Raw genomic sequence first — 14,844 nt, 5'->3', positions numbered from 1 at the left:
GGATAAAGTAGGAGAAATTATAGGAAGTAGGAAAAGAGTTTTATTAACCAAGTACATACGAAGTAGTTAGTTAGACTAGCTTGTTTTCTAATTTGCGGATAAAGCTGGAGAAATCATAGGAAGTAGTGAATGACACAGTCTAATAAATGGATAAATGTGGCAATTTTTAAAGGACTTTGGGCTAGTTCATGTTTATTGAATTGAACTGAATTAATTGAAACTGAAGTAAACTGAACTTAAATGAATATTTTATGAGAGATGAACTGCAGTGAAATTAAACTAAAGTGAACAGACCCTTTATCATTTTTATTTTATCTTTTAAACAAAGTTAGAGTTGATAAACGGGCTTGGGCCACACCCGGCACAACTGTCCACTCAAAAGTATCATTGTTGACAAAGTCATAAAAGTTAAGGATTTATATAATGATAAATTTGAAATTAATAAGAGTGAACTTACATGTTAACAAGCATGACTATTAAAACTGTGACAATTATTCTAAAACGGGCAAAACTCGTATTTTGGTGGTGGGTAGAAGGGGTAGTAGCATATGTAAATAAAATAGCTGTAAAATGAAAGAATGCAGTCCCTGAAGTGGGGGAGAGGTATGCAGATGGCAGACTGGAAAACTGAAACAGAAGCAGCATATTAATATAAGTGTATGTAAATGTAAATTGGTAATGAAAAAAGAGGGACTTCATTCATAAAGGCTATTTGTATTTCCCTGTTTGGCATCACATGATCTAATGCAGTATCACAATATGGAGATCAATATGGAGAATAACGTGATTCTTTCTAACGTTTTTTTTTTTTTTTTTTTTTTTTTTTTTTCTTTTTTTTTCTTTTTTTTTTGGCAATCAAATCTTCATGTCAATCTTAATTATTATTGTCATTATTTTTTTGGCATTCTAGTTTATTTTTAAAAATAATGTGTTGTAGGTGAATTATTGTTTTGTATGGTATGATTGAAATTTCGAGCACTCCTTCACGCCAAAAAATAAAGGGTAAATATTGGTTAAATATAGAGGTTGTCTTTATGTTATGGGGTATAAATAATTAACATAAGCTTAAGAATGCTTACTTCATTGTTTACTTTTAATAATAGGGCACACTTTAGTTGACATTTTTTTTTAAAAAAAACTTGTACTTCGTATTTTGATCACATTTATTATGTAATTAGCAACACTACCTAATGAGTTTACTCAAGTACGAAGTATATAAGAAGAACAAAAATAATGTTTTAATCACTTGAATACTTTACGTCTTTACCTATTTCTGCCTTCAAAACATTCTCAAACATACATGCATGGTGGTCTCCATAGGACCCGTTTGGTGAATAAAAAGGATAATTTGAGCAAATCTCATTAGATTCAATCACCCCATCACTAAAGATTGAAAGTGGTATGGCTCTCAATGGTTAGTACATTTAAAATAATGGTCACCTTTTATGATTTCTTAGGCCATTTATCATTTTATTTTTTTTGCCCCATTGCAAATAAACGAGTAAAACTTTAAAAACTTTAATTATAATTTCTCATCAATCAACAATAGATAATATAGTCTTTGTTAAATTTATTTCATTATATACATTATGTAATCAAGTTTTTACAATTTTTACGTGTATGAAATTAAAGTTAAACGTTTTAAAACATGCCTTGAAGACCATGATAAGTCAAATAATGAGGCAAAAAATTAGAGACAAAGAGAGTAAATAGATCAAAATAGAGGAAAAGTAGAACTAAGATCTGTGAAGTTTTCAGTGAAGCGAAGATGCAAATGTGGATCATACGCATGTGTTTCATTGAGTTTCAAATGAATTTAATTCCCAATCAAATGTTTTTGACCCAAAAACTACACATAAATTATAAATGTTACTCATAAAATAATTATAATATTGGTCAATAATATCAGACCTTATGTAATTAGTGCTTTAGACATTAAAAATCCACGAGTTGGCCCACGAGTTGCTTTCATTAAGTCAAGATATGCTATTATAGTCTATAAATTATATGCACCACCCTATCCATTATCTTCTTAATGCAATTGTTATTATTGATCAGTTATGCTCAAGAATTGAAGAAAGTATATAAAATGACTTAAATATTTGATATGCTTCGTATATTACTTGTGCATTTGTGCTCCTTTACATTTGATGATGAAGTGTTAACTTAAGAATGTGTCATACCTAAAGACTTTTAGGATCAAACAAAACTCTTGTTTAAATTAAACTTTTCTCCACTTTGCAATGATTAGAACTAATTAATTAATCAACCATAGCTCTCATTTCTTTTAGAATTCCACCTTGTACTGTCCTCGTCCTCATGCCACAACATAAAGAAGAAGTATTCAATTCTATTGTTGTTTTTCTCTTACGTAACCCTGATATTTTATCAAAATAAGTGATAGAGTATAAAACAAATTGTTAGAGGACCAACTAATTAATTCCACTTTAAAGGAGGGGTGGATGAGATTCGAACCTGTGAATTTTGTGTCATGCTGGCTCTGTTACCATGTTAGAGGACAAACTCAACCAAAAGCTTAAGCTGATGGTTGATGCCCAGGAATATGTTTTATACTCTATCACAAATTTCTGGGCAAACTTGTAAAGTAAACTCTCTCTCTCTCTCTTCATCTCTTGATTTGCGGATGCAGTCTATACCCTTATTTAACAATGAAAGAACTTGATAATTTTTATACGCCAACAAACAAGCACTTAGGGCCTGCTCTAATAGATTGAAATCAGCTGAATTGTACTGAACAAAGCTAAACTGAACTGTATTCGTGACATCTTTATTAATTTCCCAAGTTCAAGAACTTGAGAAGAGAGGATGAAAATCAGAAAATGGTAGCTACAAAAAATGAATGCATTTGTCTTGGAAAAATGAAATGACTAACCATAACAAACATGACATGTCTATCACACGCTTTTTACATCATTTCATCCATAATAATGGTAGACTAGACATTTTCAGTTAGCAAAGTTGATAGCTGTTGCAAATCTGTTGGGTTTAAATTGAGGAAGTCTCCTGCAATAATCTTTCTTATTGGCCATACAAATATAAAGTTGAATGAAGGATCATAATATATAAGTATATCAAATATCATACGCTACACTGTTGGATTGGTAATTTTGTTTCATTTTTTTTATTTCTGCTGTTAATAATAATAACGTATGTAACGTGATGATATGATATGTTTATATCTTCAATATATCATAGAGTTATATCATAGGGATCATAAAATCAAGTAACCATGATATATAGGTTTCACTGTTTACAAGAAAGATTTTAAATTTAAAGTACGTAGTAGTACTTTTATCAGGAGATTTTTTTTTCTCCTTAGTATTTGTTTGACATCTCAATATTGAATATTGATGACATCTTCCATCATTATACGTGGATGTCCATTGTCCAAGCTTCTTGAATATGTGAATCGTGCTTTATGTAAGGTGAGCAATCGCATAGAGTTCTCGGATGAATGATAAATGAGAATTGAACTCATGACTTCAATGTCATCATGTTGGGTTCTATTCCATATAAGAGGACTAACTCGACTAACAAATTAAGGTGATGGACTTATGGTTGAGGTCCGTAAATATATTTTTATTCTCTATAAAAAATGTAATCACAAATCAACTAAATACTAGAAATATGATTGATTGCAAATACTATAAAAATATGATTGATTGCGAATTTGCTATCCATTTATACATTTTATGTTCACCGTCTATAAATGTTACTCCCTATAATTTATCATTTGAATTTTGAATACAGTAGTCTTTCAAATTTTGCCATGCATTTACATTAACTGTTTTTTCAAATAAAATGAAGATTGTCATTACTACTTGTATAATTAATCGATACTCTAGGTGGTAATTCAGTTAGTTTTCTAGCAATTCTTGGATTCCTCTTCAATCGCTCAATAAGAAAAAAGAAAGTTATCTTAAAATATTTGGGTTGTTGGACTGGTAGATAACAGCAACAACAAGCCATCCATGAAATATATCTGTAACGATTTTGCCGAATATATAACTTTTTACTGCATGGTTATTAATTTTTGTAATCAATTTTAGTAATGAATTTTAATTTCTTAAATACTACGTCGGCAAAATTTATACTGGTAGTTTTTTACTTCCCAAAAAAAGGTGTAACAGTGATGAAATGATCTTGTGGGATGTGATAGTACCCTTACTTAGCCTCGCTTTATCCAAACTGAGCTCTCATGAGTCATGACTTGGATGATACGCACCTTTTTTTTATTTTTTATTTTTTATTTTTTTTTTATTTTATCCACCAAATTATTTTATGTACGTGGAATTAAGATTTGTTCACATTTACTTAATTTCAGTCCAGTTCAGCTCAGCTCAGCTCTAATCAGTTGGGTTCCTTATTTTCCTCTTTTATAAAATATTCATTTCAGTTCAATTCAATAAATATGAACAAGTCCCTATTCCCCTTACTTCCAAGCAAATGAAGTTGGTAGGGTTCGAACTCATAACAAAATTACAAGGTGAGTTTTCCACCAATTCTACGTCTCCACCCATTGTAATTTTGGTAATTAAGTTATTTGAGTCACAAGCAGCATGCACGATGCATAGGCTTACCCTATCTGATCTCATATATATTACGGAGTACAATATTGAATTACATCCCAAATTTATCACGCTTGATAATTTTATTTTTTATTTTTAATGAATGTCATACAAAGTATATGCGTAATTTACTTAGAGATCAATAGAACCATTTTTATTTGTATTGTACTAAAGAGTGCTAGGAAAATATTCATTTAATACACCTACCTAACTAAAATCAATATAATACTACAATCCACGTATTTGTAAATAATGTCAACAAAAAATCAATACTCATTTTATGATTTATGAATGATAGGAGTCATCTTTATTAGATAAAGAAAAATAAATTACAATCCGTCATCCAAGCTAGTATAATGTTCATAGTAGAGCAATATGAATGAATCGGAATATAATCTACAAATGTTGATTAAATATTGTAGGAAAAGCGTGTCAAAATACAATACCATACGTGTCCAAGATAGATTTCCATGTACATATAATTAAACAAATATACGTAGTATTTTGTATGTTATATAATGCACTTCAAATTGTTGGCTGATTTATTAATTAATTTATCAGCCAAAGTTTGACATGTGAACAATTTATTTGACCAGTTTATTTATTTTGATGGTATAAATTTGGATCTAATGTGAAACAAAATTCCTAGTCACATTATTTGGTCTTAAAGACCACTAGTATATATTCACATAAAATAAACTTTTTATGTTCTGACATTTTAATTTTTTTTAACTTGTAAGACTACTATTATCAAATACGAAGTATTAGGCTTGTTTTAATGGGTATGGTATTCCTTACCAAGGGCAGGATTCCTACCACTATACCTATCATTCAATCAACAATTTAAAATAAAAAACAAACCTTTTATTTCATTTTAAGATAGATGCATGACATGTCTAATACATGAATGGAAATTTCTTAAATAAAATTGAAGACTGACTAATACGAAGTACATCTCAAATTCAAGTTGACTTCTCATATTCAGGCTGATTTAATAAACCTCATACAAGTAAAAATGAGAGATAACTCAAATGGATAGAACTCTCCTTCCGATTTCATGTCCCAAATTTCATGTGATCTTGAGATCGATTTTCATCACTCGCCCTTGTGATTCTCTAAACATAAAAATAAATAAATAAATCTCATACAAGTAATAAATTATTATGAAGCAGTATTGTCCGTGACTCGTGTTACACATACACTTAAGATACATTCCCTTTTAAACTCGGAAATTATGTAAGCAACTTGCGAAAACTTGATACTATCATGATATAAATGACACAAAATGGTACTAAACAATGTCACAATCAAATAAATGAAAGTTACATAAAAATAAGATATGAAGGCTATCTTTATGAAAAACAAGAATGGTAAGATCACTAAGATGCCAACGTTAGGAGGTGGTGGAGTGAGGAGGAAAAAGGATAAATAAAATAATTAGTAAATCTGAGAGCTGGACCAGAAAACTGGAGTCCTCAAAACTTAGAAAGTTGTGGGCCTTAGTGGGCCTCAAAATGGGTTTTCATCCTCTGAGGATCCGCGTCGATATATTACTAGTCGCTTTCCTTGTTCTTGGCTCACACGTGCCGGTTGCCTTCATGTTTGGACTTCGGGAAATTGGTAGGTCCTCTCTTTATTTGTTCGTGTGTGTCACCATGTGTGATGCTATCATTAAGTATAGTGTTTAATGGAGTTGGAGATTTTTTATGTGGTTTGTATAGTGTGTGATACTATTGAATATTAAGTTGGAGTACTTAAATTTCAATTAATGTACATTTATTTATTTTTTCCTAAATGAGTCACATGTGTATTATAAGGGGAGGGGATTCAAATCTGTAATTTATTGTAACTAAACCCTAAATTTATGCCATAGACTTTAAATCTCATGGATTTTCTTTTCAATTTTTCAATATTAAAAACAAGGAAAATGCTATACATAACCGCCTTTAAGGCTACATATAAATATTAAAAATGCTCTTGAAAATTATTTAAATTTAGAAAATCATGACAAATTCACACTAATTATATTGATCTATGCGTATTAGTCATGAATTCCTAATTTTATGGGGTACAATTTCCAATAGCGTGTTATTAATGTTTATATATAGCTCTAAGGGCTATGTATAGCAATAGCATTAATTACCCTAAAAATAAATAAGTTGGGAGTAAACTTGGTTATCAGCCGCCACCTGCATTTAGGATTAAGACCTTGGCAGTTAACCAAGCATTTGTAAGATGAAATTGGTTGGAAACTCGTACTCCGTATCGTGACTTTATGGTCACACGTTCAAGCCATACGTTCCCTATAAACTACTCTGAATATTTGTATGTGAATAAGGTCATTCATCTCACCAATTGGTTATGAGTGCAGCACTGTTTAGGACTGCACTTAATAGAGATGATTGCGTGTTCGATCCTCCACAATTAGGGGTGAGCTAGAATTTTGGGTACTCGGAATTAAAATTGGTGGGTCTGGAAATGGAATTGGATCCGATGGTTACAATTCCGAGTAATAATTTAAGGACCCGGTTGCAACCGGTTTCAATTCCAATTCTTAATTTTTTGGAACCGAAACTGGTTGGGTACCCGATTACCCAATATATATTTCTGATTAAACTAACTCCAATACCTAAATTTTAGGATCTAGTTGTATCGATTCCAATTCCGATTCCAAATTTCAAGACCAGATCTCAACTAATTCTGAATTCTAAAATTTTAACCGGGTACCTGGTTTGCTCACCCCTACCCACAACAACAATTGGTAGGGTAATGAAACTTAACCGCTAACGTAATTGAACCCCGAAAACATTTATCCAAAGGGTGAAACCGTGAAAGTGTGAACCGAGTTTTTTTTTTTTTTTAAAAAAAAACACTTGGCCGTTAGATTGAAAAAACTATTTCGCGCCACATACTTCACTGACCCCCGACAATTTCATCCTCCAAGCTTCCGCCCAACTCGAGGAGAGGGAATTAATAGACGGCGAGAGACGATTCTAATCTTCAACATTGTTCTCCGGCAACGCGCGTCGCAATTTGCCATGTTTGATTTTCTCTCTCTTCTCCTGTTCAATCTATGATTATACGAATTAATTAATTCCAGATTGTTGCATTTTTATTTTGATTTTTCTTCTGCGATTGGATTTTATTTTTCCCGCCCAAATTTATATAAATTGGAAATTTTTTTGTTCTACGATTTTTTTCATCAGAAATTTCAAATTTGTCGCTGAATGATAGCAGATGCTTCGAGGTTTTCCGTATTTGAAGCCTCTCTTACTGTCAGTCTTCTTTTCTTCATCTTAATTTTGTCTTTCCTCCCCAAAACAATTTATCAATTTCTTCCTGAATTGGGATTTCTTTAAACCCTAACCCTAATTTTAATTTTGCAAGGCGACCTTCAATTCGTCATAACAGTGTCAAATTTCAGCGGAATGGTTCAATTAAAGCAACGAAAATGGAGAATGGTACTTCCAAGAAAGTAGAGACCCAATCAAGAGGTGCTTTGGTGGTATTAGAAGGACTGGATCGAAGTGGAAAGAGCTCTCAGTGTAATGAGCTTCTTTCTCACTTGAAATTTCTTGGGTATCCTGTTGAATTATGGCGGTATCCTGATCGAAACACCGCCGTTGGACAGATGATTTCGGCTTATCTTTCCAATCAATCGAATTTGGATGATCATACCATTCATCTCTTATTTAGTGCTAATCGATGGGAGAAAAGGTTGTTCCTTTTTTTTTTTTCTAAGTTTGATTTATAATTTACTTTGGCATTATTTGTTGGGTGTAGATTTCTAATTGTTTGATGTTTATGTCTAGCATAATTTGATCTCTTTCCATGTTGATTTTGGTTAGGCAAGTTCCGATTGGGCTATTATTGTTCATATTATTATTATGTTTACTTCTCTTTGCAATGATTTTGCCATTATATGCGTAACTGGTTTTGATTATACTCATTTGGGATTGTGGAAGTATTGTGAACTACAATTCTACTAGATAGAGATGTTTTGAATTTAGATTTATTAGGTTAAGTCTTAAAGGCGGCATGCCTTGTGTTGCCCTCAAAGACTATCCTCGCAAATTTTGAATTGGAATTGTCAATGTTATTATGCTATTTTGTATAGATTAATGTTACTATGAACATTTTGTATGGACTAATTTTACTACGCTATTTATCACTGGCAGATTTTGTATGACTCAATTGGCAGTTCTCTTAGTACATGCTAATGTTCAGGTATTCCTTTGGAATATAGGAAATTTTGTTATTGAATTATGGGGACTTTAGCTTATACTAGTACATGCTTACTTTTGTTTGTAGATGATTTTTGTTCTGCATGTAGAGGTGTAATAGTATTATGAAAGAACGAATCAATCCCATTTACTGAAATTGGAACAGCATATTGAAGAAAGTTTCCTATTCCTTATATTGAGGCTTTTTGGATGTTGCTATCAAAATTGGTACGAACAATTGCTATGTGATCTGGATTCATAAGACTATAGGGACAGGATACCAAAACGTTGATTGAATTTTATTGCTGCATGCATCTTGTTCACGGAGTGTTGGCTTGTTTGCTGACTTGCCTTTTACAATTGTAGATCATTGATGGAAGATAAGCTGAAAGCTGGGATCACTCTCATTGTTGATCGTTATTCCTACTCTGGGGTGGCTTTCTCGTCTGCCAAAGGCCTTGATTTTGATTGGTGTAAGGTAAATTTGTTGTAATGTTGTTACCATTCTGTGTTTAGTGACAGATTAATTTTCTATATAGCGATAGAAAACTGAAGTCTGTAACTGCAAGCCAATAAAATATTGGAGGCGATCTGAGGTGGAAGAAATGGCTGGGGATGTAAGAATCTTTTTAGCAAATAAGGCTTTAGCTGTTTTTTCTGAGCACTTTATGTAGCTTAATTTTATTGTAATTTGTAGCAATGAAATTCTGTAAAGCACTTCATAAAGGGAAAGCATGACTTATTCGAGGAAGAGATAAAATTGCAACCGAAAACCTATCCTAAATTGAGAGTGATGAGTGTTGACTACATGCTTTAATTATTCCAAGTGTTCCAACTCTTTCCAATTAGCCAAACCACTAAGTATGTCTAATTTACATGTAATGTGATTGTTTTGCTCTTTTTACAGGCACCTGAGAGGGGATTGCTGGCTCCTGACACGGTCTTATACCTTTATATATCACCAGAGGTATATATTAAGAAAGCAAGCTTTTGAATTCGGAACTTATTTGAACAACATTGTTTGTTAGCTAGGCCTGACAGGATTTCTGTCTTTAGATCCATGAAGAAATTATGAAATGGATGTATGACATATTCTTTTTCTCATATTGATTTACGGCATGCACCATTTGTTTGGTGAGCATTGAGACACAGGGCTGTTAAATATCATCTTAGATTCTTAGTTATTTCATATAACTTCCCCGGACTTATGCCAGATACAGCTACAAGTATATTACTCCCCGTCTTATCACACTTCTCGATCACAAGAAGGTGATACAAGTTACTACCAATATAGTACCTGAACAAATATTAAGGCCTATCTGTAATACTACCAGTTCCATTCCACCAAATCTTTTAATGTCAGGTCAAAGTGACTAAGTATATCCTAATATAGTGAAATCTATTTTCAATTTGCAGAAAGCTGCTGAAAGAGGTGGCTATGGTGATGAAAGATATGAGCGTCTTGACTTCCAGGAGAAGGTCAGAGATAAATATCAGGCTCTTTATGATGCTTCATGGAAGGTATTTTTTCTTTCATGTATTTCGTATGCTTTTCTCACTGTTGCGATATTTGTCACTTTGACATATTTTTCTATTTCTTAAACACTTTTTGGCATGCAACATATAACGTTTGTCATTTTGCCGTGGTAAGTACTTTTGAGTTTTGACAATAGTACTCCGTAAAATTATCTTCAATCATGTAATATGAAGGTATCTCTCTGATTTCTAATTGCATAATATTAAAAGCTATAAAAAGTTGATTTATGACTAATATATTGCAGCTAATCCAACAATAAATAACATAATACTCGATATTAATACACGAAGTCATATTATATTTGTATATCATTAGTTTCTGAACTTGAATCTTTTTATTTACTAAGTTTATATCTAATTCTAATCTTGACATGTCTTTCAACTATGGATTACTATGTTGAAGTCATATTATACTTGTATATTATTAGTTTCTGAACTTGAATCGTTTTATTTACGAAGTATATCTAATCTTGACATGTCTTTCAACTATGGATTACTCTGTTGTTTATACGAGTTTGTTGCTTTGCATTTTAGTTCTGCCCTTTACATCAACCTTTAAATACAGAGTAAATTTCATCAAGATTTTTAAACATTGCAAATGGTAATAGGTTCTTGATGCTTGCTTGCCAATAGAACAAGTCCAGAAGATGCTCAGAGAATATGTGCTTGAGTGTGTCGCAGCGTGCCAAAATGGAAAGGCTCTCTCCCACCTTTGGTTACAATAGCCCTTTGCTTGTTGGATTTTGTCCAGGCCCTATTGCTTTCTGCTTGCGTGTTGGAGTCGGTTTTATTTACTGTTTTACACCCTTAATCCTGTGAAGATTGTACTATAATTTAGGGGTCAAAATTTTAAAAATTCTGATTACAAATTTTCACTTATGTATATAAAATTATAGTCGGATCGTGTTAAATTTATTTCAATATCTATTTTAAGGATATTAAATTTTCATAATTTTACGCGTATTAGGTGTATTTGTGGTTCAAGAGTCTCTTAAAAACTTTAAAAAGTCAAATGAGACAATCTTTAAGGGGCATAAAGAATACTCATTTTTTTTTTTATCAATTTAAAACAGATTTAGTTATACCACCATATTCTAAACTACAAGTTGAGGTGCTTTCGCCTTCTCTTAGAGCTCTTTGAGAAGTTTAAGTATATTGAGATTATTGACCAAGTGCAGATGTTCAAGGGCGGATTATAATACTGTTGTACTCCATAATTTGTATACAATTCATCCAAATTTATGACTATATCATTTGACCAAGTGCTGATGTTTGAGGGTGGATTGTATACTCTGTTTTACTCCGTATACAAGACTCATAAATTCATCCAAATATTTACTCAACTTACAGATTATTTGAAGACAACTTTTCTGGATGTTGATGAAGGGGACAGAGAAAGAGCTCAAATGTGGCAAGCCTTTTTCTATGTATGGCTTCTCCCTTGGATACAAACATTGATGTGGACTTGCTCCAAAAATGTTTAGCGGTTTACCCACATTTAGATCAAGTTGTTTAGGTGGCAATTGGGTCATTCAGATTGGATCACCTGGAACGGGTATTTTCCATGTAAACTCATTTGGATTAGGTCGAGTTGCAATGGGTCATCTTCGCTTCTTTTGCCAATATATTGCAAGTACTAGAAGCATTGATTATTAGTCGGTTCAGATTAGGTCAAATGATTTCGAGCTGGGTAATAGACTAATAAATATGAGTCAGTTTTGCTAGGTCGATAAAACTATAAGAAGACTAATATAAGTTTAGTATATATTCCGGTTAAGATACCTTAATATATAAAATTAAGGTAATGTTTTATTCACCGTATTTCCACTTAATTTGGAAAATTCAGAACCAGTTCAAAGTAATTTTGATAATTGTTAATGTTTCCAATTAGATAGTTAACAACTTAATACTTCACAAGTTAAAGCAAATTACATTATGTGCATGAATCAATCATCAGCAGTTCAACACTCAGGAAACACAAATTGGGGAAACGGGCGGTTGTAACGACTTTGCTGCCTCTAATGTAAAATTGTAAACTCCTCGAAAGTCGAAGCATGGGGGATTTTAATTTATGTACTCGTACATGATAATCAATTAATCATATCCACAATTATCCCATTTAAACTAGTCACATTCATGAATTAACATGATCTATTTGCCACAAAATCATTGTAGTTAAAGGGTTTTTTCTCTTTGAATTGAATTTTTCAAATGGAACAAACGTTAAATAAACAGAGAAAATAATTAATTATTTGTCAAAAACAACAATTCAAACAAAAATTTGGGTTATGACACTAATTAGATCAAGTGGATGTTCTTAATAATATTCTTTTCTATTGATAATTGTAGCATTACGTGTAGTGTGTAAGTTGACTAAGATCTTCACTAATCAACTACACCATCATCTACGTTTCTTCTATCACCAATTCACCATCAAATAATAAAATATACAAGTAGTATATTAAAAAAATTATAATTAAAAAAATAATAATAAAATATAAATTCTGTCGTTATTCAGTCGAGGTTTTATACTGTTTTGACCGTTAACTCCGGTACTAAATTATTACAATGTCTCATGTATGTGGCACTACATTACTAGATTCTCTACTACATGTAGCTAATTACTCCGTATCTATTAGGAGAACTTTTAGGTAGTGTTACATTAATCTATGGGACCTAGAATATAGGCTGGTAGAATGTGCCGCATGTTATAGGGTTAGTTATTATCACTCTTTATACTCCTAAGTTATTCTGATGATTTCAAGATAAATGTTTAGTAGTATATGATCCTATGCAATGTACTCGTACAAAGTAACAAGAATCACCAAACATGATTGAACTCTCTTAAACTACTTGTATTATTTTAGTAGATGGTTAGTTTGATTTTGGTGAGAAGCAAACAGGCAATGAACTAAGTAGTAATAGGCAATAGTGCCCATAGTATGCATTATGCAATTGATTGGGGTACATAATTATGGAAATTGTCGATTTTGGTTGTAACGAGGTCGAATGATTGAATTAATCAAAAAGAGGTTGAAGATTGAAATTAGTCAATAAAGAGGTCGAATGATCAAATTAGTCTAGACAGAGGTCGAATGATCGAATTAATTTGTTTTAAATAAAAATGTCAAAATCATACACCATGATCTGAATTAAAAACTTTTTATAAGGATTATCGAATGGAGGCCTAATTAGGGTCAATGACAGTATGAGAGATAATCAACTTGTACATAAGTCAAGTCTTGTCTCATTTAAAAGTCATACCGCGATAAAATTAATTAGCCAACGGACTTTATATGTTAGAAATCTTCTTAAAAAATATTCGACACTGGACAATATTTCTCTCACACACAAAAATTTGTCAATATTGATTGCTTGATTTCAATATCAATTCACATATTAGTGATTGTTTCGGGTGAAAACAATGGGACCTTGCCGAAGGTCCGATGAAGTGGTGAAGACTGGATTCGGTCCAAGTGATGTTGGGCCGAAGGTTTCCTGCACAGCAAACACACGTAAACTAGCCTCGGGGGTGTTGCCGAGGAAGGCCCCTCCGATGCTAAAGTCAGTACAGTGTGTTGAGAGAGAAAGCTATGCAAGAGAATTAATTGCTTGAGGCTTTTTGTGTGTATCTCATAAATGCATAAATTGAAGGCTTATATACCTTTGCATATAAGGAGGAGGTGGGCCTTGGCCCAATTGACTTGTCTTGTGGACTGATCTTGACTTTAGCACAAATGAGAGTTGAACCTTGACCTTGGGCTTTTAATTGGATCATTTAATGAATAGGCCCAATTAGGTAAATTGGACCCCAAACAACTTGCCCCCCAGACCCGATTTGGAAGGATGACTGGTCGGGTTTGAATCCAATAAGAAATGGAGGGAAGTAAATGACTTAATTAAATAAAAAGATTTGAATTTTTAAGCAGTTATTAATTAAATAACTGTAATTCGGATAATTAATAGGAAGTGGAGTGGATAGTGGGCGGTTAATCGTGTGAGAGAGTGTTTAACGGTTAATTAAGGAGGCATTTAAGAGAAATTTGAACTTTTCGACCTTTGGGATTCTCCTTCCCGGAATCATAAGGTCTGATTCGCATTTTCGCCTCGTTTCTTCACCAGCTTACACTCAAATTATCGCACAAACCCATCTTCGCTTCGAATTTCTAGCGCACCATTCTCGAATCCGAGTCCGATACTCAAATCCGTCGCTTCCACTAATCTGACCGGCGTATTCCGGCCAATTTGAAGGTAATTTTCTTCGAATTTTTTCGATTTTCTTGCCTTTTTCGAGAGAACTCCTCTTCTCCCTACTTTTCTTCTTCGAACTTGGGTATGGCTCGAGGAAGAGGGCGTCAACCGGGTCGACGGGGCCAGGCTGGGGATCCCCGTGACCGCGCCGACGTCTGGAACGGGGAACGAGTCGGGGAAGACCCAGAGAGGGGAATTCCGGCCGTTCCCTTGAATGCCGTGCCACCTCAGCAGGATGTCGGGGC

General features: G+C 32.9%; 1 protein-coding gene across 2 annotated transcripts; it reads left to right on the top strand.

Moving 5' to 3' along the window:
* Positions 1 to 7,503: 7,503 nt before the first annotated feature.
* Positions 7,504 to 11,243, top strand: LOC145556615 (thymidylate kinase-like). 2 transcript variants are annotated; one of them, XM_081618268.1, is made up of 7 exons: positions 7,504 to 7,629; positions 7,796 to 7,864; positions 8,001 to 8,306; positions 9,179 to 9,290; positions 9,720 to 9,779; positions 10,229 to 10,333; positions 10,957 to 11,243. In XM_081618268.1, the coding sequence occupies exons 2-7, from the start codon at positions 7,827 to 7,829 to the stop codon at positions 11,071 to 11,073; spliced, it is 738 nt and encodes a 245-aa protein (XP_081474394.1). In that variant the 5' UTR covers positions 7,504 to 7,629; positions 7,796 to 7,826; the 3' UTR covers positions 11,074 to 11,243. The 2 variants fall into 2 exon arrangements, with proteins under 2 accessions (XP_081474394.1, XP_081474392.1); XM_081618266.1 differs by having other exon boundaries at positions 7,586 to 7,629; positions 7,797 to 7,864; positions 7,977 to 8,306.
* Positions 11,244 to 14,844: the final 3,601 nt, after the last annotated feature.

Source organism: Chenopodium album, chromosome 8 (genome assembly GCF_948465745.1).
Source record: "Chenopodium album chromosome 8, dcCheAlbu1.1, whole genome shotgun sequence".
Taxonomy (NCBI): domain Eukaryota; kingdom Viridiplantae; phylum Streptophyta; class Magnoliopsida; order Caryophyllales; family Amaranthaceae; genus Chenopodium; species Chenopodium album.
This window is presented reverse-complemented; position numbering and strand designations above follow the sequence as displayed.

Coding starts and splice junctions, on each gene's coding strand:
- LOC145556615 (XM_081618266.1), top strand. CDS start 7,827: ATGCTTCGAGGTTTTCCGTATTTGAAGCCTCTCTTACT. Junction 9,291..9,719: donor TTGATTTTGATTGGTGTAAG/GTAAATTTGTTG, acceptor CTCTTTTTACAG/GCACCTGAGAGGGGATTGCT. Junction 10,334..10,956: donor TTTATGATGCTTCATGGAAG/GTATTTTTTCTT, acceptor AAATGGTAATAG/GTTCTTGATGCTTGCTTGCC.